Raw genomic sequence first — 27,120 nt, forward strand, 5'->3', positions numbered from 1 at the left:
GCACCCAGAGGGAGTTGCTGAGATGTGATTAAAAGCTACATGGTGGAGAAGCTAGACGCAAATGTGTAACAGAGTAGACTGTAAGTGGACACGGTGTTTAAAAACTCCAGCAGCACTACTGTATCCAATCTAATCATAACAGCACAACACTAACTGCCAAACCTGTTTCTGAATCTATCTAGCTAGCGTAGCACTGAGAGTGACAGGGAGGGGGCTTCCAACCAACTCCATTCTACCATTATACAGGTGCATCAAAAAAAAAAAAAACACTTTGAAATATACTTTTATAAAAATGTGAAACTCATATTATATAAATGTATTACACTCAGAATTTTAAGCATTTATTTATTTTACTGTTGATGATTTTGGCTTACAGTTAATGAAATCCCAAAAGCCAGTATCTCAGAAAATCAGAATATTATATAAGACCAGCTGTTTTTTTGGCAGTGTGGGCAGTCTACCCAGTCCTGCTGCAAAATGAAATCCACATCTCCATAAAAGTTGTCAGTAGAAGTAGGGCTGGGCGATACGGAATTTTTTTTTTTAATCATGATATAGTTTTCCATATCAGCCGATATTGATATATATAAAAGTATGTATTACATATGTTTTACTGTTTTTCTATTTTATATTTGTTATTATTTTGAGATTATTTACTGCTAATGTTTATTAAAATAATAGCCTTTAAGTTTTGTTGCGTTTAAATTATGCTAACATTTAAATATTTTAAAGCAAGTGACCTGTAATGGAGGTGGGAGGAATAAAGTCAAGTTTCTGAAATGATCCACTTCTACTGCAGTACAGATTTATACTAACATTACTGGCTTTCAGTAGACTAGATTTAAAACTCCTCCAGTTCAGTAACAGCAATGTTTTGCTCCGATTAAATGCAGCTACACAGATTATATAATCTTCTGCATTTTGTAAAATATCCAGCACAACAGACTCTCTAAACTAAAAACACAGAGACAGAGGAGAATTCTGCCCTCAGGGTTTTCTAACAGAAACAGTGAGAGTTAGGAAAAAAACGGAAGCTGCTTTTTTGTGTTTATATACTAACCCCTCACTCGTGCTGAAGTTAAAGTTAATTTACACGGAAAGTGCTGAGCTGTGAGGCAGTTCAGCGCGCTGCCTGACCTCGTGCTGCGCCTGTTCGCAGCGCTACTTAAACGGGAAATAGAAAATAAAGTTTATCGAATCCTATCGTCCGGCTTATCATAGCTATCGCGATATATATTTTCCTCGATAACTATCCTTATCGTTTTATCGCCCAGCACTAAGCAGAAGGAAGAATGAAGGGCTGTAAGATTTTCCAGGAAAACACTGCAGTGACTTTAGACTTGATAAAACACAGTGGATCAACACCAGCAGATGGCATGACTCCATCACTGATCATCAGTAAATTTTACATTTCATTTTGAAATCAAGAAATCAGAGTCTGGAGTCTGTGAAGTTTTCACAATCAGTGATGGTTTGGAGAGTGTCTGTCAGTGCAGTGTTTTCCCTAAAAATCTTACAGCACTTTATGCTTCCCTCTGCTGACAACTTTTATGGCGATGCGGATTTCATTTTCCAGCAGGACTTGGTACACTGTCCACACTGCTAAAAGTACCAATTCGTCTTATATAATATTCTAATTTTCGGAGAAACTGATTTTTTAATCATCAACAATATTAGAAAAAAACACTTAAATAGATCACTCTGTGTGTAATACATCTATATAATATAATAGAGTTTCACATTTTGAACTGAATTACTGAACTTAAAGTAACTATTAATTTTTTTTTTATATACCTGTACAAGATTACTATTATATTAAAAAAACAGTATTTAACAAGGATTTGATTTTGGACATCAGAACTAGGATTTTGCATCAGAACTAACTATTATGCACTGGACTCTTAAAAACTGAATTCCAGTACTATTTCATGCTTAGTACAGTCATTTTTTTTCTCTTTTTTTGCTCCACATTATCCAGTTAAACATGCTTTTTTACAATCTCTGTAAATTAAATGTACAGTTGCATCAGTGAAGCACTATGTTTTCAAAGATCACTACAAAATTGTTACCTTCTTGCCCTTCGCTTTATCTTTGATGATAATCTCATCATTCGTCTTGGGCTTCTCCTCTGCTCCATCCTCCTCTTCATCAGGAAACTGGGGTGGGGTTCCATAGAGCTCCATTTCTCGCTTCAACTTATCTGCACAGGCCTAGATTAAGATTGGATTTAAATAATACAATTGGGTTTTGAAACCAACATTCACAAATATATACATATATACTGGGAGATGTATGGGTTTAGAGGCGGAGATTGAGGGAGTGCTGATTGGTTGTGCCTCTAATAGCAGTGAGAAGCAAATGGTTGGATGTCAGCAGGGGGGTGGTATTATTGATTAACTGATCACCATATTGCAATGTGCCTGTACCCAAGTACACAAACACATCATCCTTGCCTATAGCACAGGTGAACCTGAGAGGGATGCTGCAGAGGCAGAAATTACAACAATAAAAGTGTTTATGAAGGTTAAAAAATGTTTATAAAAATGGTAAGCAGGACTGGTATGTTCAATTACTTCAAAACCAACACATTTCAGCTATTAATGGAAAAAATATATGGATTAGGGTTAAGTGGCTCTTTAAAACTTCCAAATTTTAAAAACGACCATTTATTTTCTCAGTTAAATTTTTTTGCAGAATTTTAATTAAATAAAACAATGAAAAATATCACAATAATTATATTATCGACTTATTGTACAATATATGGAAACAAGCTCAGTCGTTTGTGCTAACTGTGATACCACATACTGCGTTTATTTAAATACCAATTAACTATAACATTATTTTAGCTGTAAATCCAAACATACAGAGAGCAGTGTAAAAGGCAAAAGAAGACGAAAACAATGATTCATTAAATGTTTATTGTCCTTCTAAGGATGCAATTAGGGGTGGATGATATGGCCCTAAAATATGATATTTCATGGTATTTTTACGATGACGATACTCTTGGCAATATGACAAAGCACTGACTTTAAAAAATATTTTAAAAATACACTACTGCAACAAAATAAAAATTTAATTGTATTATTGCATGCGATATGATGCGGCACACCTCTAACTGAGAAATTTAAAAAAAGAATTTTATCAGATTTGTAACAGAAGTCAATGGTCCAGAATGCACTAATATTAATAATGAACTACAAATATCTCTATATATCCAGGATTAAAGCAAAATAAATTATACTGGACAGATATAACCTGTCTCTAGTAGATATATAATGGGAAATGAGAACAGTGTGCATTTTTGTTTTGCTAAAAACAGCAAAAAAGGTAGTTCCCTGATCAGGGTTCTTTCTCCAGTTTTAAAGTCAAATTTAATGCGTTTTAAGATCTTTTTAAGACCCCAATAAATATAATTTAATGCCCAAAAATGTAGTCATAACTTCTTAAGTAGAAAATAAATTCTTATATTGAAAATTAAAACGTAACATTTGCCATTTGTTATAAATTTTCTTTTTCAATTTTGTTTGATTGTGCTGTAGAACATGTTAGCATGTTTGCTAACTCACCCCTGATGTTAGCTAGCTCTCCGCTAACCCTAGTTTTCTCCCCAGTAACAAAGCTAACTCCCCGCTAACGTTAGTATGTTATCTAGCTCGTCGCTAATGTTAACTCTGCTAACCTTAGTTCTCTCCCCGTTAAGGTTAATGTTAGCTAGATCTACGCTAATGTTAGCTAGCTTTACGCTAGCTTTCCTCTCCAGTAACATTAGCTAGCTCTCAGCTAACCTTATTTCTCTCTCCAGTAACTCACCGGTAATGTTAGTATGTGCTTTCCCACTGGCATTAAATGCACCATCTAAAAATGTATACCTAAAGCAAATTTACAGTAACTTAAGACAATTTAAGACCTTAATTATTAAGATTTTAATTTAATACATTTTAAGATTTTTTTTAAGGACCCGTGGGAACCCTGCTGATGTGATAATTAGGGGTGAGTGATTTGATAGGATATTTCAGGGTATAATATCGTTCACGACATTCAAAAATATGACACACCCCTAGATGTAATGGTATTATTATGCCATAATGTTATCATAACATGAATGATATCGATAACATAATGTATTGTAATAGATTCAAGGACCATATATTGTCTGCAAAAATTAGTTATTTTGACTGGCCTAAACGAAACCGAAACTTTTACCTCAGAAAGTATGTTCTGTATAAGACACTATTTGCACTTAGAAAATCAACATCACATGTAATCTGACAAGGGGTGCACAACAATTTTCACAAGACTGAGTGAACATACATATACACACACACACACACACACATTTATTTTTTAAAAACACTTTAAAGACGGATGGCCCCCACTTACTTTGATGGGCATTCCTGTGCAGTGCAGTCCGAATGGGAACAAGCATCGCTTTCCTTTCAAACGCTGGTACCCCATCGAAAACTACAGAAATCACATTGTATTAAACGTCAGCCATTAAGGATAACATACATTTGCACACATTTACATTAAAAGATTCATCATCAAACTTTTGTTCTATAGTATAACTGGCCAGCAGACTTACCTCACACTTGGAAAGGCAGAACGTGTGGCCCAGATGCAGCCTCCCATTCATGTAGGGGTAAGGGAAGGTAACAAAGTACTTGTTTTTACTGTAAAACAAAGAACAAAAAAAAGATTATTGATCATATTTTAGACTATATTTTCTCAATAAAACAAGCAAACCAAACTCACTTCTTAATCTCCTCAGCTGTGGTCAGCGCATCACACTCAAAGGCCTTTTCCTTCTCCCATTTCTGCTGGATATCCTGCTCAATCTTCCTCAAGAAGTCGAGCTTTGCTGTTCCTTTTCTTTCCTGGAGTGATCAATAAACACAAAATGTAGATGAAGAAGCCCAAAAGAGACAACTGATTCCGCCAATATAAATTATAAAAATGTGTTTGTGACATTTAAATACCCACTATTAAATACTTAGTCATAAAAAGAAAAAGTGTGATTCACAGATCTATGTTGTGATTAATCAGAATTTTTTTTATTCATTGACAGCTCTAATATTTATATCTACGAAAAAGAATCTGAAATACAGCAAGGCTTATTTCAGCAAGTCTCAAGCCTAGCAGATTTCAAATGAAAAAAAATAGAAAAAAATTAAGATGAACAAACTATTATGTGTACAAATATAATACAATAAAAAATGGGTAGAGGTTAAATTAATGTGTTAGTAAATTGTGAAAAATATTTATAACAAACTTAATATTAAGATTACATTTTATTGTCTTAGAAATTAGATTAGTCATATTATTATCATACTATTGTCATTAAGCGAACATTTAAGGATTTTCCTTAAGAAAGCCCTTACATAACAATTAAGGTACTTTTTCCTTAAAAAGACGCCCATCTTTAAGGGAATGTTCAGGGCAATCTTAAAGGAAAACACTAAGCTAGATGTTTTATGCAACCGGCCACCGGGGTGTTGTGTAGAGTTATTCTACCCATCGATGCGTGCACTGCGCATGCGCTGAACTACACTTTAAAATTATTTATCGTGTTTTTTTATTAAAGTTAATGAATCTGTTACAAAATATTACAAAATTGTAATAACCTCTCTTTGCCATAACTTCACAATGATACAGTAATTTATGCTATCCAAATATACTAGCTAGCTAGCTAGCTACATATAGTATGACTTATACTGGAAAGATGCTGTAATATAGTGTTTCTTTTGTGCTTTTCCAGTTAAATATACACTATGGAAGCACGGTTTGACAAGGTAGCACAATTCGACAGAACACCGGTCACTGCTCTGTGAGTGACAGCTGTAGCTTCTCTCTTTAGCTGAAAGCAATAAACAGGCTTCTTTCACAAATAATAAAACACAGTTAAAAGACAACTGACCTAACTTAGCTAAGAAACATTTAAACACTTGTAACATAACATTCAGAACAGCAATAAATAGAGTTGATCAGAAATGAAACACTGATACAAAGTTAGCACAGAAGCTATTTAGCTAGCTAGGTTAACAGCTAGCTTTAGGGTTACTCTTAGCATGAGAGTTGATTAGGATGACTTCGAGGTTCAGCTTTCACTGTAGCAGAAGGTACAGAGTGTATTTACAGTTTTTCATGTGTGTACAGAAAACGCCAGACCTACCGTCATCCTGCTCTTTAATGTAGGAACAACTTTTCACTGCACAATCAGACTGGAGACCCACGCCGCCGCCGGCTCCTGCACAGAGCTGATGACACCTTCAGCAAGAGACCGCTGAGCACTGAGCATTCTGGGAAGTGTAGTTCTACTCATGGCCACGTGAAGAAGTTACGCACAGCAGTAGGTTAACCTACGTCCACCAGCGCAGAAACGACACACTGGAGCCCCTAACTGTAAACTGTGATAATATGGGGTCATAATAAACGTGATTTAAAGCTGTTTATTAAAGGTGTCAGTTTGTAAACATTAACTGTTTAAGCGCAGCCTTGCAGCATGTTTATGGTTTCAACAGTGGTTTCCAATTAGTGACGGAAAGTTTGAATCACTGAATCGATTCTTTCGACGTTCGCCCGCTTTAACGAATCTAAGTATTTGCAACAGTCTATGATTTGCAAGAAATACAGCTCTGGAAAAAAGTGACCACTTAAGTTTCTGAATCAGTCTTTCTGATTTTGCTATTTATATGTATACGTTTGAGTACAATGAACATTGTAGTTTTATTCTATAAACTACGGACAACATTTCTCCCAAATTCCAACTAAAAATATTGTCATTTAGAGCATTTATTTGTAGAAAATGAGAAATGGCTGAAATAACAAAAAAGATGTAGAGCTTTCAGACCTTAAATAATGCAAAAAATAAATAAATAAATATCATATTAAAAAGTTTTAAGCGTTCAGAAATCAATATTTGTCAGAATAACCCTGTTTTTTTATGTTTTCATGCATCTTGGCGTGTTCTCCTCCACCAGTCTTACACACTGCTTTTGGATAACTTTATGCCACTCCTGGTGCAAAAAATCAAGCAGTTCAGCTTGGTTTTGTGGCTTGTGATCATCCATCTTCCTCTTAATTATATATTTCAGAGGTTTTCAATTTTTGTAAAATCAAGTGGTCACTTTTTTATTTATTTTTTTTATTAAAATATTATTGTCATTTTAGGACCATATTATGCCACTGACCTAATCAGTATAATAATGCATTTGCACATTTTTTTTTCAAATAATGACAGTTTAACCATTAAGAATATTTAGACAATTTAAATAAAATATATTAATGTAATACAACGTAAATAATGTGCAACATTAAGGTCAGAAAATACTTTTTTATGTCTATATAAAATACGGTAAGATGTTAAAACGTATTCTACTTATTGTGACAGATTCAGTTGCTTGAAAATGCTAGAAAATAGCTTTGTCAAAGTAAAACTATGAATCGTCTTGAAAAGAATCGGATCAGTAAAGCTGATTCGTTGGTTTGTGAGTCGGACCTCGCTGTTTCCAGTGTGTTTGAACCAATGAGTCTATTGGTTTGAACGGAGCTAGTGCAGTTCGTCAGACGGTCGAGTGATTAAGAGGAGGCCCATGTTGAATTAACGTTATTTCTGTAGAGGATGAAAGTAGGAATAGCGCTGACAAAAAACCCACGTCTAGTCAGTGTTGTTCGGTGCTCGGCACGATGATTATAGATAATGTGGACGCTCTGAAGTCATGGCTGGCTAAACTCCTCGAGCCGATGTAAGTGAGCACTGGGAATGACATTTTTAGCATAGCCTAGCCTAGCTTCCACTTGCTAGCGCTTTCGCTCGTTAGCTTGATAGTTAGTTAGCTAGCCTGAAGCGGGCTATGTTAGTTAGCTAACACACACACTTGTATGTTTTAGCGCTTATTTATTAGTCTGTACTGACATTCGCTTTTAAAGCGAGATTGTAAAAACCCTGAATAACTGTTTTCATGGCCCACAGTGTGTCACTTTCTGCACTTTTCAGTAGCCTGAAGCTAGCTTACCCAGCTAAGCTAAGCTAAGCTAGCCCATAGACTGTACTGTTGATATCCAGGCAGCAGCGCGAGGGGTCCCACTCTGGCTAGGCCAAGAGAGGGCCAAATGAGCAGGTCCTTTAGTTAGTTTGTGAAATTAAATAATTTGGGCGAATCTTTTTTTTCCTAAATGCTGGAGCCCAGAAACATTTGCCTAAATGGTAGAATGCCACTAGAACGGTGTTATTCAGATTTTGGCTGAATTGTGGAATGGAGCCCAGGAATATTTATGTAATATGTGCGTTGCAAATATATTTGGCTAATAAAACTCAGTTACATGCACAAACTTTTGGCTAGCTAAATGGAGGGATACACAATATTTTTGGTTATTGAAGATGTGTCCAAAAGCTTTTGGCAAATTGTTCTAGTTCAGAAACGTTTCGTTAAATGGTTAAATAGCATTAGAACTGTGGTAAATAGCCTAATGTTGGTGTCCAAGAAAAATTGGCTAATTGGTCAAATAAAGCACAAGAACATTTGAAAAATATGCTGCCTGCAGGTATATTTGGCTAAAAGAACTATGTCCACAAACTTTTGGCTAGGTAAATGGAAGAATACACAATACTGTTGGTGGTTATTGGAGATGTTGTCAAAAGCCATTGTTCAGAATAATTTGGTTAAATGGTGAGAGACAGAGCTCTGTCCACAAGCTTTTCTTTTACTCAATACTGACGTCCAGAAACATTTGGCTTAATGGTAAATTAGCATTACGGTGGTAACTGTTGTAACTAGCTTGTTAAGCTTTTGGCTAAATGTTGGTATCCAAAATATATTGGCTCAATGTTACATTTGCAAAATATTTGGCCTTCAGAAATATTTGGCTTATAGAGCTATGTCCACAAACCTTTGGCTAGCTAAATGGTGGAATACATTACATATTGTTAATGGCGATGTGTCCACAAGCTTTTGGCAAATTGAGTCTAGAAACATTTGGCTAAATGGTAAAATACCATTAGAAATGTGTTTATAAGATTTTGGCTAAATGGTGGATTGGAGCCCAAAAACATTTGCATAATATGTGGACTACAGATAGCTTGGCTAAAAGAGCTATGTCCACAAACCTTTGGCTAGCTAAATGGTGGAATGCATAAAATATGGTTAATGAAGATGTGGCCTCAAGCTTTTTGACAAATTGTTTAAGTCCAGAAGCTTTTGGTAAAATGTTGGAACGCAAGAATTTTTTCAAACATTTGGCTAAATGGTTTAATGCCATTAGAACTGTTATTTAGATTTTGTCTGAACTGTAAAATGGAGACCAGGAATATTGGTATAATATGTGGACTGCAGATATATTTGGCTAATAGAGCTATGTCCACACACTTGGCTAGCTAAATGGTGGAATACATTACATATTGTTAATGGCGATGTGTCCACAAGCTTTTGGCAAATTGAGTCTAGAAACAATTGACTCAATGGTAAAATACCATTAGAAATGTGTTTATTAGATTTTGGCTAAATGGTGGATTGGAGCCCAAGAACATTTGCATACTATGGACTACAGATATGCTTGGCTAAAAGAGCTATGTCCACAAACCTTTGGCTAAATTGTGGAATGCACTATATTTGTTAATATTAATAGAGATGTGGCAAGTCCAGAAGCTTTTAACGCGTTTAATGTTGAAATACAACAACCTTTGCATACATTTGGCTAAATAGTCAAATTCAGATATGTTTGGTTGGTGGAGGTCTGTCCACAAACATTTGCCTGAAAGTCCAAAACCATTCCAAACATCAAGTTTTGGCAGTGCTGGTATACAAAGTTTGAATGGTAAAATGCAGATTTTCTAACAAACAAAGTTTTGTCCACCAGTATTTGTTTTTATTTTTTATTTTCATTGTGCAAAACATTGGCCAAATAAGGTAACTAGTTGGTCCAAAAGCTGCTCAGACATTCATTTTGAGGAACGCTGAAAAAGAAGGCTGTGCATGTTCTCTCAGTTGGAGTGTGGGGAAAAATAGTGATGATTTTACAAAAAAAAAAAAAAAAACATTTGACTGAATGATGTAATGCATATATTTTGACCAATACAGCTGTGTCCACAAGCGTTTGGTTAAATGTTGGAATACAATAACCTTTGCATACATTTGGCTAAATGGTATGTGTAATGCTGTTTATTCCTGTGGAAGTTCTTACAAGAATCGTAAATCGTTAGATCATAAATCATAAACCTAAGCTGTCATCTTTAAAATTGCAATGGATTTACTGTTTGTAGCTCAGAAAGTGTGGAATGTAATAAAAAAAAGCCCACTGGTTGAGTTTTCAAAATGATGGCCCAGCTGCCTTCACACTAATTAAAATGAAAAAGTGAGACTGGTAGAAAGTGTTGCTGATAGTTAGCACAATAAAACTTACGGCAGGGTTGCCAGTTGCGGTGATTAAGGTTAAAGATGCTGAGAGAAATCAGGCCTGCTCTAAATTACATACAAACAAGTGTTGAGGAGATCTGCAGCTTGCCTGTTCCCAAATGTTTGTCCTGCGTGCACTGCTCAGCATATTCAAAACAACAAAGTCTATTATCCCATGTTCCAACACAAACAAATGCTTGGAATATGAAAATAACCTCACGTGTTGTGTTCTCATGCAGATGTGATGCTGACCCCTCTGCATTGGCAAACTACGTGGTGGCTTTAGTCAAGAAGGATAAACCTGAAAAAGATCTGCGAGCCCTGTGTGCTGACCAGTTGGACGTTTTCCTGCAAAAAGGTAAGTATTGTTCACAGTTAAGGAGATCTGTTTTCATATTTTAGGACCGGTGAGCAAAATGAAAGTACACACTTATTTCTGTAGTGGCTTTCCTGGTGCAGTCAGTAAATGCTCTGTTATTGGAGAAAATATCAACATTTTTGGGGGGAATATAGGGATGCATATTGGTAAGAGCGGGAAGGGGAACCCTTATTCAGTATCAATCCTGCAATAACTTAATTTCTCATATTCAAGATGTCTGTAAAAGACTTTCTAAACTTGGTGATATGATAAATGCATTTATACTGGACTTATGATTTAATGTGTACAGCAGTATAGCAATTTTGGGATTGTTTAGAAGTTTACTAACGACAGTGTACTACACTGCTGTCTAGTGGTCAAGGTTTAAGCACAACACAAAATGAACCAGCGTCTGCCACCAATTAATAATTAAAAATCTATTTTAAAAATTAAAAAACTAATAATTAAAAATCGATACTTGCTTACAACCCTACACTGCACTGGTATCCGTATAAAATGACTTGTGGTGTTAAATACTGTCCAAATTACTGCTGGAGCAAATCTTTGAGTTTTAAAATAGGGTTGTGCAATTTGTATTGTATACAGTATGCTTTGGCACAGTAATATTGTGATTTTTCCAAGTGTCCTCAAAAGTCCCAGTGCTTCTTTTTAATCACATCAGGGTCCTACTTTTTTGATCTTTTTAGCAAAAGAAAAAATCACACTCTTCTAATTTCCCATTATATATCTACTAGATAGATTATATCTGTCCAGTATCATTTACTTTACTTTAGTCCTGGATATATGGAGATATTTGGAGTGCATTATTAGTATCAGGACATTCTGTCCATCATCTGTCCATTACTTCTGTTACAAATCTGATAACGTTTTTGTATTTTTTAATATTTCAGTTAGTGTTCCATATCATATTGTATTGCAATAATAATATTTAATTTCTAGTGTGTTGCTGTATGGTATTCTTGAAATAATTTATTTAATTTAGTGTTTTGTCATATCACCAAGAGTAACATGTGCAGTCACTTGACTTGTCAGGTCCAGTCTGCAACATGGAACATTTTATGTCTCTCACCATTAAGATTATTACACACAATTCCACTGTATTTAGCTATAAACAGAAATTGGGCTCAAAATGTGTAGGGAAAAAAGCGATATTTAAGTTTAAAAAAAAATCTTATTTTTATATAATATTATTTAAATAGGGGATGCCCACAATTTGACATAGGACTGTATATGCTGAAACTCTTATGATGCATAGTGAACTGAAGTGTACATTTTTCTGTGTCCTATGTCCACAGAAACTACAGGTTTTGTGGATAAACTTTTTGAATGTCTGACCACCAAAAACTACTTGGGAAACCCACCCGCTAAAGAAGTTCCTAAAGAGGAGACTAAACCTCCCATTGAAAAGCCTGATGAGAAGGAGGAGGTATGGATTTGCGGATTTGTCTTCCTTCAATTTGCCTTGAAATGTCTTGTATGTTTTATCAGGAATATTATGAGGCATATAATCCTGTTAGATTAAGTAAAATATGTTTAATGTGTTTTCAGGCTGGTCATGTTGAAGATGACAGAGACAACAGAAGAAGGAGAAGTCCATTGAGGAATCGTTCTGACTTTAATGAATCACGGTAAGTGTCTTTTTTTTTTTTTTTTCTTTTCTTATTCTGCACTGATATAGATACGTGTGTGAGGTCCAGACAGATAAATCTGATCTGATCACTAGCAGAAAAGTGATTGGTCCATGATATTATTTACCCTTTCTAATAGGGCTGGGGCGACGCGTCGACATAATCGACGTCATCGATTACGAAAATACATCGATTTGCATAACGTGCGTCGGCGCGTCGTAAATATGTTAATTAACACGGTAACATAGAAGCATAGAACTATTATTTAATTAAAATGATTTTTAAGAACAGCTAAACACAGTTCTGCAAGTCAAACGCGGAGGAGTTCACGTGCGAGAGAGAGAGAGAGAGAGAGAGACACACACACACAGAGAGAGAGAGAGACACAGACATAATTCTGCAGCTCCCTCAGTGTTTTCCGCCGTATTTTGCGGCTAGCGCGAGCGCTTACAACTGACACCGCGGACCGCGAGGTGCAGCCGCGCTTGTGCCGAATCCGACTCTCTGCTGAATCTGACTCCCGCTTAGCGGACAGAATCGGCACAACACCCCCGCTGTAGAACTGCGGTAGTGAAAACGGCTACAAAAAAACGCCAGCGGGCATCTAAAGTTTGGGAGCATTTCACGCAACAATGTGGTCCTCTGCCATATGTGCAAAAGGAGCACTATAGCGCAAACATCCAGGAGCACTATGTCAACAGGGTCACACAGTAAGTTACCGTTTACATCAGGGTCTCCGCGGGTGTCTTTAAAAGGACTTAAGGCTGTCTACCAAAGGTTTTAAACCTGCCACAGGCAGAAATTATACATTTTTGGTTTATATTTGTGCATGGCATTTCACAGTTTCCAGAAACAGTAGCATTATTCATAAGTTCAGGTGTTTAGCTAAGCTAGCTGCCTTAAGTTATTTTAGCTAGCGCCGTCGGCGCTGCGGTGTTACACCGTTTTCTGTCACCGTCGGAATTTTGTGACCAGTGCTCACGGTTATGAGCGTTCATTGGCAAAACGGAAGCTTTCTATACCTACACCTTACCCTCAGCCCTAAACTTAACCGTTTTGGCCAGTCGGGGTAAACATTAGAAACGAACACGTTTCGAATCGGCCAGTGCACCGGTCTGCTGAGAACTACTTGCCCGTGGTCACAAAATCTAGCGGTCACAGAAAACAGTGCAACACACGGTTGTGGTGTATGGGAGCTTATCCATTTTTAGCGTTATAGATCTAAACGTGTTGTACATGTAAGTGATTATAAGTGTGGGGTTTGGTTTAGTAGGCTTGTGTTGCTGTTGTTGTTATTATATATAAATATAGTATTTTATCGTTTGCTTTAAAACGTAAAATAATAATTATTTAAATATGTTTCTCAATAAATAGATTAGTCGACTAATCGAAAAAAATAATCGTTAGAATAATCGTTTAAAAAATAATCGTTAGGGACAGCCCTACTTTCTAACCCGTGTTCTTCTTAATTCAGAAGTCGAGACGATCGGCGGCGAGACGACCGTAAACGGCGGGAGCCCGAGCGGCACGGGAAGGTCGGCGAGTCTTACAGAGAGCGGGAGAGGCATGAGCGTCGAGGAATAACGTCCAGAGGGCGCAGCCACAGCAGGAGCAGAAGTCGGAGCCGCAGTCGCAGCAGCAGCCGGGGCAGGAGTAGAGACCGAGAGCACGGGCAGAGACGGGGTGAGCATCACTTTCAATACAGCAGATTGTGTTAAAATTTTATGATCCAATTAAATAATACAGTCTGTCATCCAAAAACTGTAATGAGTCAGTTAAAATGTACAAGCAGACCATGTCAAAATGATCACTAATATAAACAAATATGAAAGTCAAAATGCTGTCAAGATGCTGCCACTATGATCAGGAGATCGCTCAGTCGAATCCTGGTCATACTGCTTGCCATCAGCAGCTGGAGTGTAGTTGGCACTCTCTCCCCTCATCACTCCCAAGGTGATGTCAGTCAGCACAGACATCTGTTAGCTGATGTATCTAAGCCAAATCGCTGCGCTTTCCTCCGAGTGCGCTATGATGCTACTCAGAAATGCTGTATCAGTAGCAGTTGGAAAATAGGTGGTGGCTGATTTCAAATGTATCGGAGAAGGCATGTGCTAGAGTTTACCCTCCTGGTACTGGGGCAGTGCTAGTAATAGGGGAGTGCAGCTGAGTAGGTGGGATATTCGGCATAGCTAAATTGGGGGAAAAGCAGGATAAAAATTAAATATAAAAAAAAAATGTTACTTTAAAGTTAAAAGCTTTAGATCTGTAGCATATAATTAAGGGTGTGACGAGATTAAAATGTGATGATATTTCTCATCAAGTTACAAGATACTCAGTAGAAAATATAAAAAACAGAAACCATAGTCTTAATATGACTGATTAATATGATGAATAGGATGTGGTTTGCACTTATTGTTTGTACTATATAGGACCAAGAAAAGTTTTATTTTTATTTTTTATTTATTGTTTTTATTGAGTAGTTTATATACTCAATTTGTGAGAGAAACCAATCTGTTGACTTTGCGTTCTATGATTTTGTCAAATAAAACTCTTATTTTTCAAGTCATTTTTTTATTTTTTAAGTTTTCTTTAAAATATTTTAAATTCTCATCTGGTTGTCTTGAACCCAGTATCATGTCTCATCTCGTTTCGTTTCGTCTCATCTCATCACACCCCTACTTATAATCTGTGATCTTATCCAGTCTGTGAGATTTGTAATCCTTTTGAATCACTTGTGCATCAATGTGCATTGCCAAAAAATTAAAGCAGTCCTTCACATTTTTTTAAACTACAGTAGAATGCAATTCTACAGATCTATGACACTTCTGTGAACATCTTCATATTTTAGTAATCAAAATTTATTTTAATAAATACAGTGTTCTTTCTACAGTGCAGTGTTCATGTTGTTTGTGTAGTTGTTGTTTTTGTAGATGTCTAAAGAAAAACTGTAATAAAACAAAATGCCCCTCTATTGATCTGATTAGGGGGATGTAAACTTTATAAATACATTTGCAAGCATTTTGGGAAAGAAGTAGACCCATTTTTTTGACTGACTCAAACTTAGTAGCTTTGGGTTGTGGTGGTTTATTGTCATTGACACTGTTTCCTACCCACAGAACATAGGTCCAAATTCGAGCAGGAGCGAAAGGATCTGGAGCCATACACTCCCTCTCCAGTCCCCCTGGGTAACCCTCACCACCAGCAGAAGCCGCTGCATCCCGCCCCTCTTCTCCCTCTGCCCAACCCCAAGCCACCTTTCCCCCCTTCGGGAAGCCCTGGGGTCCCCAGTGCGGTAACGGCGGTGGCTCCAGCTCACCTGCCTGACAGCACCACGGAAAGCTGGTCCACCTACTTCGCCAAGCACAGCGAGGGCAAGAGCAGTTTACTCAAACAGCGCTGCAGAGACTACGACGGTAAGAGCTGAGCTTTACTTTAAATTGTACTATTAGTTGTGGTGTGTTTGTGTTCAGCTGGGTTGAGTATTAGAATGGAATGGTTTGGATGTTAGTAAGACTTTTAGAGAAAGTGTACAGTGTTGACATTGTCTTGTGTCCAATGGGCCTTTACTGAAGATGCAAGATGCTCTTGCGACTTCTGGTTAGACAGTCCAGGTGTTCAACATTCAGGAGTCAACATTCCAACTGAGCCAATCAGTGGATACAAGATGATATCAGCCAGTTGTCCAAGACCATACAAACTAGATTCAAATTCCATGTGGATGATGTCGCATTAGTAAAATATTTCAAAGCTTTAAAAATTATGATCATAGGGGATAGGTCAGCTTTTTCTTACTTATGTATATCATATTTTGTATAGTGTTGTAGAGAACCGACAATTATCTACAGAATGTTCTGAAAATCATGTACAACCCGATCAAAAAAGAGGACAGTGTGAAAAATGCTAAAAATAAATAAGATAAAAATAAACAAATAAATAAAAATTCTGTATGTATGTGTTGTAGGCCTGAAAAAAATGCAGGAGTGGATGTATATAAAAAATGTTCAGACAAAACATGAAATATATATTGGCTTTTTACAATTTTCCTGCGTTTAAATAAGTTATGAAAGAAATTGCCTTACTAACCTGTTTACTTTCTTATTAATTCATATAAATTTGGCCTTTTCCATACTGTCCCAACCCTTACTTACAGAGGATATAGTAACATTCTAGGGCTGTCTTGCTACCTGAATTTGAGTGCCTGTTGAAGTTTCTCAATAACAATTTCAATACCACAACAAAATTTCAGTTTAAGACATTTTAAAGATTTTTTTTTTTTCGTGTTTCCCTTTTCTCATTAACATGAGTAGAATATGTACCATTTGCTTGTAGACACAGAAATATAGACATTGGCAAAAAATAATGTTTTAAATAACCAATGTCAAACCAAACACATTCAGAACAAACCGATTTTATGGAATTTTCAGGCATCAGGCAAAATATTTATATTACAAAACCAGGGATGTAGCCTAAAAGTAAAATAAACAAGAATGAGATATGAAACTTCTCTGTTATGTCCCAACATGTCAACAGTGATACCCAACATGTTCATTAAAAGCAATTATGTCTGCTTGTTAATTAGAACAAGAAGGCCACTTACAAGGTTTCTAATATAAATTCCATAATCTGTTCTGGAGGAATCTTGTGTTATGTTCTTGCCATGGCTGCTGTAGTTTTGAACAGGTACTGTAGTATTTATCAAATTTTTAGTATCAACTTTGTACCAAATGATCTGTAATTTGCGATTAAGTAATGACACCCATATTACATATGGTGTTGTATATTATCATTTATGATGATAACGATAAAATGTCATCTTGCCCCGACCTAACTTATAGCCTAATCTACATTAAGCAAAACGCAAAACAAATGTAAATATTTAGTTAATGTTTTTGCTAGGGCTGTTAATGTTTGTGTTAGTGCACGTGATTATTTTGGAATCAGTAATGCGTTATTATTAATTTTTCTTTTACGCAAATTAATTACGCCACCAAGTTTGACTCCAGCTTCCTCCATAATCTGAATGACTGAAAAGCTCCAAAAAAAGTCCTTATGACCCATCTAAGATGTTTACAATAAAGTAAAAAAAAAAAGTTTCCTCTATCCAGTTAGTCACGCATTCTTTATTTTAGTGCCCCACGTTGGCTTTATCCCCCCCTTATAGGTATATGTTGTTTGAGTAAAATAAATGTATAAACTACAGACAACAATTTCTCTCAAATTCCCCCAAAAATATTGTCATTTAGAGCATTTATTGAAAATGAGAAATGGCTGAAATAACAAAAAAGATGAAGTACTTTCAAACCTTAAATAATGCAAAGAAAACAAGTTTATAATCATAACATTTTCAGAGTTCAGAAATCAGTATTTGGTGGAATAACCCTGTTTTTTAAACACAGTTTTGATGCATCTTGGCATATTCTCCTCCACCAGTCTTACACGCTGCTTTTGGAGAACTTTATGCCTCTCCTGGTGCAAAAATTAAAGCAGTTCAGCTTGGTTTGATGGCTTGTGATCATCCACCTTCCTCTTGATTATATTCATGAGGTTTTCAATTTGGTAAAATCAAAGAAACTCATCATTTTTGAGTGGTCTCTTATTTATACGACGTATGTACTCTAGTCGTTTAATTAACACCACTAATATAAATATGGCATTTTACATTTCTTACATTCATTTGTTTATTTACACTTAAATATCCACTATAAAAACTTGTGTCTTAAGAAGAACAAGTGCGTGATTACATTTTTTGTTCGATTTGACACCACAAATTTTTAGTTATTCAGCTTGATTGTGATTGTTATTGATAGATAAGGCCATCATTCTATCAGTATAGTAAAAAGACTGTTGTCTTTCATGTTGGCTTGGTAATGAATCTACCTGCTCTGCTAATGACGGTTGCTAATGACTTTTGTGTAAGATCCTTCCAGTGAATTCTCTGTAGAGCTATTTTTCAGTCACTCTCAGTCTCAGAGGAGCGCTCATAAAGAGGTAGTGTGTATATTTACCCTTCAGTCTCTGTGGAGCTGGGGTATTTTTCACACTGGTGGGATATGGCTGAGGCTGTGTGTGGGGACAGAAGAATATCTTGTGTAAGTAGGGTGTTTAATGATCTGTTAAACAGCTTGCAATTATGCTGGTACAGATGTTTTGTTAGACAGATACAGCTGATTAGGAAAAGGGAGGTCTTTTTCAGTTTCAGTTGTCAGATATGTCTAGAAGACATGGATGTGTTTTGCACTGCCTTAATGTGAATCAAATGGGTCTTGGACCACCTCCTGAAGTGGTTTGAGGGACCAGATTAATAAAAAAAAAGATTTTTTTCTGTTTTAGCTGTCTTAGCAAAATTCAGATACAATTCTGGTAGTCAAGATGCAAGAAGTGGCCAGGTGTAAACGAGGTCAAGATGTACAGTACTAGTCAAATTTTTGGAAAAACCATTCGGTGTTTTTCTTTATTTCTTCATTTATTTCTACATTGTGGATTAATATTAAAGACATCAAAATACTTTAGGAGACATATGAAATTGCGTACAAAAAAAAAGTGTTCAGTCTCTACAATCCCCTGATCTAAACCCAATTAAAATGGGTAATTTGGGATGAGGAAATTTGGGAAAAGCCATTGTCCAGCCCCTCCAGGAAAAAGATAACTATTCCAGGTGACTCCAACTTATGAAGACACTGAGAAAATACCAAAAGTGTGCAGATCTGTCCACAAAGCTAAATGTGGTACTTAAAAGAATCTAAACATCTGTAACACACCACAAAAAGAAATAAAGACACAATGAATAAGTTGTGTATAAAACCTTTGACTGGTACTGTTTGTTCTTTGTCATCAATTCTCTTTTATAATTTCCTAAGAGAAAAATAGAAAACAAACCTTTTTTTTTTTTTTTTTTTTTTAAATCTGCCTTCACCAAATGTCTTTTGAATTTTTATTCGAACACCACATTTCGGTGAAAGTGGTCACTCGAAAAGTCACCATTGTGTTTACTTGAGTGTTTGAACATTAGCAAAATGTACTGTGAACTTTTGAAAGTCAAAATGTATGGGAAAAAAAAACATGCATCTAACAAAGTACTGATAATTGCCATATTTTGCGCACTATAAAGCGCACCGGATTATAAGGTGCACTATCAATAAACGTCTATATAATACTGACCTCTGAACGAGAAAAGAGCTAGCACTTAGTGCGGTTAGCGGCTAATGCTAATGCTGCTCCAGCCTTGGTGCTGGAGAACTAAACTGAAACTCCTGTATAACACTGTTATTGTGACTGGTTTATTGTCCGTCCGCTGTCCTGTATCTTATACGTGTTTTTTTTTTTTTTGTCTCTCACCAGAGAAAGGATTCTGCGTGCGTGGTGACCTCTGTCCTTTTGACCATGGCAACGACCCTCTGATTGTGGACGACGTCGCCCTGCCCACCATGATTCCTTTCCCACCTCCTGGCATGCCCCCTGTCCGCATGCCTCTTCGCCCCATGACAGAACCTCCTCCTGGCATGCCCATGCCTATGCCCCCTCACGGCCAGCTTCCACCTCCAGGCCTCTACCCTATGCCAGGTGAGTAGATGTGTATGTAGATGTCTACAGTCCCCTGATAGAAGACAAGGGGGGTTTGGCTCAGACCAGTTAAAACAGTACAGTTAGCTGATTAGCTTTAATATTAATCTAAATTTTTAATTTATTATTTAATACAAAGCGTCATTTCTCTTTGGAGATTAATGTCTGCAATTTATGCACAGTCAATGACAGAACAAATATGAAATAAACTGAACAAAGATATGAGGTGTTTAAAAATGGAAATCATATTGCAGTTTGACCTACTTATACCTTTTTTTTTGTACATGCACAATTTAAGTAGGTGTTCAAGTATCAGCATTTGTAGCCTAACAGCGAAACAGTTTGCAGCATGAAAACAGAAGCCTGCCAAAGACATTTCAGAGAAAGGGAAGGAAATGAACAGATGGTGTGTTTGATACTAGACTGTTTAAAGCCCCATAAAATAAATGTACAGATTAGTCTCAGATGCCCTAACCTAGTCAATGTTATACACCTAGTATTTGTACTATGATTTACACCTGTCAAGCAAAACATTTCCCAATATCCATTTTCAGCTTTACTGAGCATATAGTAGCAATTTATAGTTCTTTAAATAATTACAGACTGTCGTCCTGTAACTGTTTCACTGCATACTTTTTATTATCCTTCTTTTACCCTGTTCTTTAATGGTCAGACTCTCCATAGGACCAACACAGAATCAGGTATTATTTGGGTGGTGTGTTATCACTGCAGTGATACTGGCAAGTTGGTGTATTAGGTGTTAAGACTAATTTATACTTCGGCTTCAAACCTACGCCATAATCTACATGTCACTGTGTACCCTACGCCATAGTCTATGCATATTCACGCACCCTACGCACTATCCTGTGACGTAGCTCAATGCGCTCCTCCCTGGAAATGTAACTACATGTCGTGCAACTTGGACAGCCGTAGCTTTGATTGGTCTGCCGGGCCTTGCGTTCCCGCCTTTGCGGTTTAAACTGCAATTCGATGCAAAGTTGCTGATACGCGCACGCAGGAGTATAAACGTGCTTATCACTCTCGCGCTGGATGTATAAATTGGCCTTTGGTGTGTGTGTTTGCTGGTGGAAGTGGATCAGACACAGCAGTGTCCACCAACAGCATATTGTGGGCAGCATCCTGCAGGCAATGTCTTGTGGTTACTGATTAAGAACTAAAGGATGTCCAACATAAGCTGTGCATCATCAGATAAGCTTTTGTCTCTGAGTTTACATCTACGAGGTAGAACAGCTACATAGTTGCATCTAATAAAGTGAAAAGTGAGTAAACACAAATCTGAGCCACGTGTACTGGCAGAACACCCCCTAACACACCACCACCATGTTAATGTTACTGCAGTTCTGCAAATGACCCACCACCCAAATAATAGCTGCTCTGTGTTGGTCCTGTGGGGTCCTGAATATTGACAAACAGGGTGAAAGGAGCATAATAAAGTATGGAGAGAAAAAGATGGAGGGAAAAATAGTTTCAGTCTGTTATTATACAACTACAAAGTGTTCCTTTATGCTCTCCCCTTTCCTTTTTGTTTTTATAAGTGCAACTAATTGTTTTCACTTCTTTTTAAAGTTTAATATCTAAAGTGAAAGAGTTCAATATCTTAAGAAAATAATCCAAAACTAGGGTGCTGGAAAAAAAAGGATCATTACAGTTTGACTGGGCCTTCAAAATGTTAAGATCTTTGTGTGCTTTTTCTTTAATGCACTTTTTTTTAGTCTGTTGGGCTTGAACCCACTCTGCTCCTCAGGCATGTGATACCTGCAAATCTCTCTATATTACTGTGTGAGCTCACTAGTGTGTATGTGTCTATCTGTGTACATCTCTGTCAAATCTGTAAAGACCAATTTATATTTCCTACATATTCTGTCCTGTCTAGGGCCTCCTCTAATACCTGCCAGTGGGCTAGAGGCTCCGCCCCATGCAAGGACAAGAACCGCCTCTCCTTTGGCCCCACCTGGAGTGGGACCACCTCCTCGTCCTCCACCTCCTCCTCCTTCCTCAACTTCTTCCACTTCTCTGCATCCTCAGTACACTCTGTCTGAATGTAAGCCTCTGCTTATATCTTTCTTTGCAGTTTACAGTTTTACATCCTTTTAGCATTCTTTTTTTATTTTTAAAAGGAATAGAAACATTTGTTACAAGTTATACAGTGTTACATAAGTTAAACAATGTAAGCATGTATGTTATGGATTCTGTCAAACAAAGCGTATACTGTGTATACTGGCTTAAGTAGTTATACGTTTTCTGTGTAAGTAAATATCAGGGAGTTTCCTTAGGGTTCTCTGCCTGGTTCTTTAAATCACATTACCAAACAGCAGATTTTGAAGAAGCTATATTTAAACTGGAATATATAACTTTTTGTGAAGTTTCAGCATTAAAAAATACAGTGTTTGCCCATAATCTGTGAAAATGGAGAAAAATGTAGTGTAATAAATAAGAGATTATAGTAGTTATAGTGTGCAAAGATGTAGTGATGCTTAAAAGTATATGAAACTTTAGAATTTTCTAGATTTTGTTAATTAAGCCATTCCAAAGACAAACAATATATTGACTCTTTTTCCTTTTCGGGAGAAATCAGTTATCCTTTTTATATGATTATCTTATACATTTTTAATATTTTTTGTTTAATTTGACTTTTTTTTACAGTTAATCACTGTTTATTATTGCTTTATTTAAACTTATATCTTCATTCATTAATTCACTTAAAGTAAAGCAACATGCAAAAGTCAAGAAAATAACCGATTTCTTGGTTGATGTATGGGAAATGGATGTATGGTTATTTGTTGGAAGGGCTTAGTGGCATATTAGACACATATCAGCACTATGTGGTGGTATGACTGGTGTGCTGTATATAGTGCAGTATACAGAATTCATTACACCTTATTCTATTCTTAGATCAGCTTATATTTCTTGCTTTTTATCTTTGAGTACTGTAATGACTGACATTCACCAGTTAGTGGTGCTATTGTATTGGTTTTGTCATTACAGCTCTATAAAACCTACTGGGCCTTCCAAGATGTGTGTTCATGTCTGAAAGCAAAGCAAATGTTGTCCTACGTTACATGTATTTGACGTGTTTTCTGAATTAATGAGCATTTAAGTTATAATGGTGTGCAATGGATTGATTTGTTTGATGTGAATTCAATAATTGTGTTTGTTTATTTGTTTTTAACTCAACAGATAACTATGACCCTGAGGCTTACAACCCAGAGTCTCCAGGTCTCACAGGGCCAGGCAGAATCCAGTATCGTCATTTCATCCCTCGCATTCAGACCCAGAGACCCAACCTTATTGGACTCACCTCAGGGGATGTACCGACTTCCCGAGGTATGAAAGATTATAATTTGAGTCTTTACTTTGTACACTTTTTTTTTTAACTGAGTTGTTCAATAGTAGTCACCGTATGATACCTTAAATAGAACATTACTTCTGTGTGTGTGCGCTGCTGTTCAAATATCTGCTTATTTCTCTAGATACTGGGATTACTGGGATTAATACAAGATCTGGACTGTATTCTCATTTCAACATAGAAATTAAATGCTGATTTGTTTTGAAAACTGGCCTTCTCAGCAAAACATGGACAATTATTATTGTTACTTTTCTATTTTTCTTAAAACACACAATTCTTTACATTAGGAATACACTAAAATTACACTTTTTATTTTATGTTTATTTATTATTATTTTATTTATTTATTTATTGAGATTTACATGAACTGTCACTGTTTTGTCCACTATGATAAAATATATAGTCATTATATTATATTTTGTCTGTTTTTATAAAGAAAAGTCATTGTCTGCTATACATCATTTGATTTTTTTTATATTTTTTAAATTATTTTGGTGTGTGAGTTTAGGAAGTTTAGAGTGCCTATGTTTAACACAAATGGCAAATGTGATTTTTAAAACAATGCTATGTTTCTATAATTTATGGATACAATTAGGGCTGCAACGATTAGTCGATATTATCGACATTGTCGGTTATTTAAATTTGTTGACTACAAATTTCATTGTCGACAAATCGTTATTTTGTGCTGGAGACAAAAGCGCATTGGGAGGTGGGTAAATGGTTTGCTCACACAGTTTACACTCAACTTAGTTTGTGTCTCCAGAAGTGCCTCCAGAAGAACAGATTACATATTTAATCACTAAATATCAGTAATTTCTACGTTTAAATAACATTCAGATATTTAAATGGCAATTAAATCTCATGTTCTGCTGTTTCTATCGTTTTTAGTGATGGCAGAAATAATTGTTGACTAATAGAAAAAATAATCATTAGTTGCAGCCCTAGATACAGTATATATGGTAATACCAATACTTTTCACCACCCCTACTTACTCCTACTGTAGATAGCAAACAATGAAAAAATAATATTGTTTTTTGTTTGTTGGTTTGTTTTTTCTGTAGCTGCAAATATAGTCATTCAGACCGAGCCATTGATAACAAGCGTTTCCAGTAATGAGATGAGGTACGGCATGGAGGCAGAGAACAGGAAGAGAACACTGGGTTCTGTCGATGGTCCTCCAGTCAAAAAGCCATGGATTGACAAGTAAGTGTCTACATCAATATCTGTCCAAAAAACATAGTCAAGTTATTGCAGTTACCACGTATATAGAGTTACCTTTGCGCTAAATACTGTTTACATTTGTAGGCTGAGTGTGTGTAAGCTCGAGTTAAGGTTGCACTCTGGGTCATGGGTGTCTAGTCTGTGTATTTGCACAGGGGTCGGTGTGACTAAAGGTTTTTTCTTTTTTCTAAACAAGCAGAAGCACATCATCAGTTGTTTAAGCCCAACCTACTGATTTAAATAAGAGGAATCAAGTGTGCTGCTCATTGTTTAAAATAAAATCCTGCAGCAACACTGGATTTTAACCCTCCTGGTATTGTCAAATGTATTAATTCTGAATTACTGTTTTAATGCGATTTTCAAAATGGCATAAGGGAGATTGTACATCTTTACGTATAAAAGCTTACAGAGTAAATCTCAGTAGATAGACATTTGCTTCTGTCAGAACTCTTTTATGGCAGTGTTTATATATTAATTCTTCCTTAACTGAAATACAAGCAGGTGTTTAATATAAAAGCTGATTTTAAAGTTAAAAAAAGATTTTAAAGTAATAAAAAAATCTGAAGTTACGTAAGAGCTAGAAGTTAAAAACTGCTCATATATTTAAAGATTATTATTATTATAATAATACCTTGGGGTCAGTTTGACCCCAGCAATTTTAATTTATAATTTTAACGTTAGCAAATGTTTGCATCAGGTATTTTACGTTTGTTTGTTATTCTATCAGGGATTCTGGCACTACTACTTTTGTATTATGTCATAAAGAGGCGGGACAGGGTTTTAAAGGAGAAGCATTGTCAATGTTTTTTTGTTCAAAAATGTTAATCACTGAAAAGTGTCAAATTGACACCAAATATATAAAAAGGGTTAAAAATGAATTGTGATTTCAAGTAATAAAAAATAAGTGGTTGGATTTCCCTGTGTTTATGGCAACAAGACAAAAAAATGTATATTGAGGTATGTCCAGACCAGAGCCCTTTTTAATGTATTATATAATCTAATATTAGGTTTGATCCTTTTTTGAATAGAATCTTTAAATGTACTGACTAAAGGTTTTACAGAGAGCTAGTGTTAGTTTAGAGATTTAGTCCATATTTCAGCCTAAATAAAAAAGTCATTTAGACAGTCTTTATAAATAGATATAGATCACAATAGTTTTTTTTTTTGTTTGTTTGTTTTTGCGCAACAGACCATTTTACACAATATTTCCATGGATACCAATGTGTTTGCAGTCACTTTATCTTCTTACGAGTACAACTGTACTCAACCTGATCCTTTAAGGCCGTCTGTGTCTACAGGTGTTTGTTGCATCTCTGTGCTGCACTGTCCGATTTCACTAATGAGCTCACCTCCTTCACAATGAGGGAAACCTAATTCGTGAAATCGGGTTTTGCGGTTCATTGCTGGAGCAAATGCCAGAAGACACTGAGGCTCAGAACAGATCAAGTACAGTACTCCTTATGTATAGTCTGACCTGAATAGACATGCAAACACTAGGTCTGGGTGAATTATTGTAAAAATAATGATAATAACATATTAATAATCTTGATATTCTTCAAATATATAACTGATTCTCTGTATATACATAACTTTTGTTTTTCATTTAAGGTAATGCAACAAGTTATTTAAAGTTTTTATTTTATTTTATTGCCCCTTTAAACCTTACATGTAGCTTTTATATTAAACACAATGTAAAGATAACCTCCTTACATTTCAGTGAAAAAACAAAAAACAAAAAAAGTGTACAAAATGAAAATCACTGCCACATAAAAAAAATTATTACAGGTTTCTGACAGAAGCAAATGTCAGTCTACTAAGAGTTCCTCTGGCAGATTTCGTATGAAAAGATGCACAATTGTGAATCCCCCTCTTTTTTTTTGACATTACAACAGTAATTTGATTCATGAAATTAATCAGTAGAAACACTATGGGTTTCTTCTATAGAAACAATGTGTATGTCTTAACTTCCTATTGGAGTCCTGAAAGAACATTTTAGGTTATCATTTATTTGATTTCCATTGCTCTAATTAAATACTTTTTTTTTATTTTATTCCTAGGCAACATTTCAATAGCCAGCACAAGCCTCTCTTCCCCAAGAAGAATTACGTCAACACCAAACTGGAAGTGCGTAAAATCCCTCGAGACCTCAACAACATAACCAAACTGAATGAGCATTTCAGCAAGTTTGGGACGATAGTAAATATTCAGGTACGTATTTAATCTGTCTATATAACTATCTATTCTGAATGGCTACACCTATTATCCAAATTAATAATATGTATAATAATGTAGTAACACTATACATTAAGTGTTTACTAACTACCATGAATTAATGCATTAGTTAAACATGAGGTTATACATTAACCATGCTTAGGTAATGTTAATTAAACATGAAACAACTGCATTAATTAACGTTACTTTCACATTAACACTAACGTTAGAAGTAAAGCATTTGTTAAGATGAACAATAAATCATACACTTCATTAATAATTATAATCGTTAACTAATGTTCGGTAAACAAAAAACAACTGCTCCTCTTGACCTTAGCTTATATGCTGCAGCTATGCATACAGTAAT

The 27,120-nt window shown here is 35.9% G+C and overlaps 2 protein-coding genes across 2 annotated transcripts in view; one reads left to right on the forward strand and one right to left on the reverse strand.

Moving 5' to 3' along the window:
- lars1b (leucyl-tRNA synthetase 1b) overlaps window positions 1–6,285 on the reverse strand; it is a 49,037-nt gene extending 42,752 nt beyond the window's left edge. The window contains exons 1-5 of the mRNA XM_022676216.2: window positions 6,170–6,285; window positions 4,753–4,874; window positions 4,583–4,670; window positions 4,381–4,461; window positions 2,070–2,210 (exon numbers count right to left, since the gene is read on the reverse strand). Coding sequence (XP_022531937.2) covers window positions 2,070–2,210; window positions 4,381–4,461; window positions 4,583–4,670; window positions 4,753–4,874; window positions 6,170–6,175 — 438 coding nt within the window. The 5' untranslated portion in view covers window positions 6,176–6,285. The remainder of the gene's footprint in view (window positions 1–2,069; window positions 2,211–4,380; window positions 4,462–4,582; window positions 4,671–4,752; window positions 4,875–6,169) is intronic.
- Window positions 6,286–7,515: 1,230 nt separating this feature from the next.
- Window positions 7,516–27,120, forward strand: part of rbm27 (RNA binding motif protein 27) — a 31,254-nt gene continuing 11,649 nt past the window's right edge. The window contains exons 1-11 of the mRNA XM_022676215.2: window positions 7,516–7,742; window positions 10,628–10,746; window positions 12,063–12,193; window positions 12,316–12,395; window positions 13,870–14,078; window positions 15,512–15,808; window positions 19,734–19,955; window positions 21,850–22,017; window positions 23,154–23,300; window positions 24,383–24,524; window positions 26,600–26,750. Coding sequence (XP_022531936.2) covers window positions 7,684–7,742; window positions 10,628–10,746; window positions 12,063–12,193; window positions 12,316–12,395; window positions 13,870–14,078; window positions 15,512–15,808; window positions 19,734–19,955; window positions 21,850–22,017; window positions 23,154–23,300; window positions 24,383–24,524; window positions 26,600–26,750 — 1,725 coding nt within the window. The 5' untranslated portion in view covers window positions 7,516–7,683. The remainder of the gene's footprint in view (window positions 7,743–10,627; window positions 10,747–12,062; window positions 12,194–12,315; window positions 12,396–13,869; window positions 14,079–15,511; window positions 15,809–19,733; window positions 19,956–21,849; window positions 22,018–23,153; window positions 23,301–24,382; window positions 24,525–26,599; window positions 26,751–27,120) is intronic.

The sequence above is a fragment of the Astyanax mexicanus genome, chromosome 17 (genome assembly GCF_023375975.1).
Source record: "Astyanax mexicanus isolate ESR-SI-001 chromosome 17, AstMex3_surface, whole genome shotgun sequence".
Lineage (NCBI taxonomy): Eukaryota > Metazoa > Chordata > Actinopteri > Characiformes > Acestrorhamphidae > Astyanax > Astyanax mexicanus.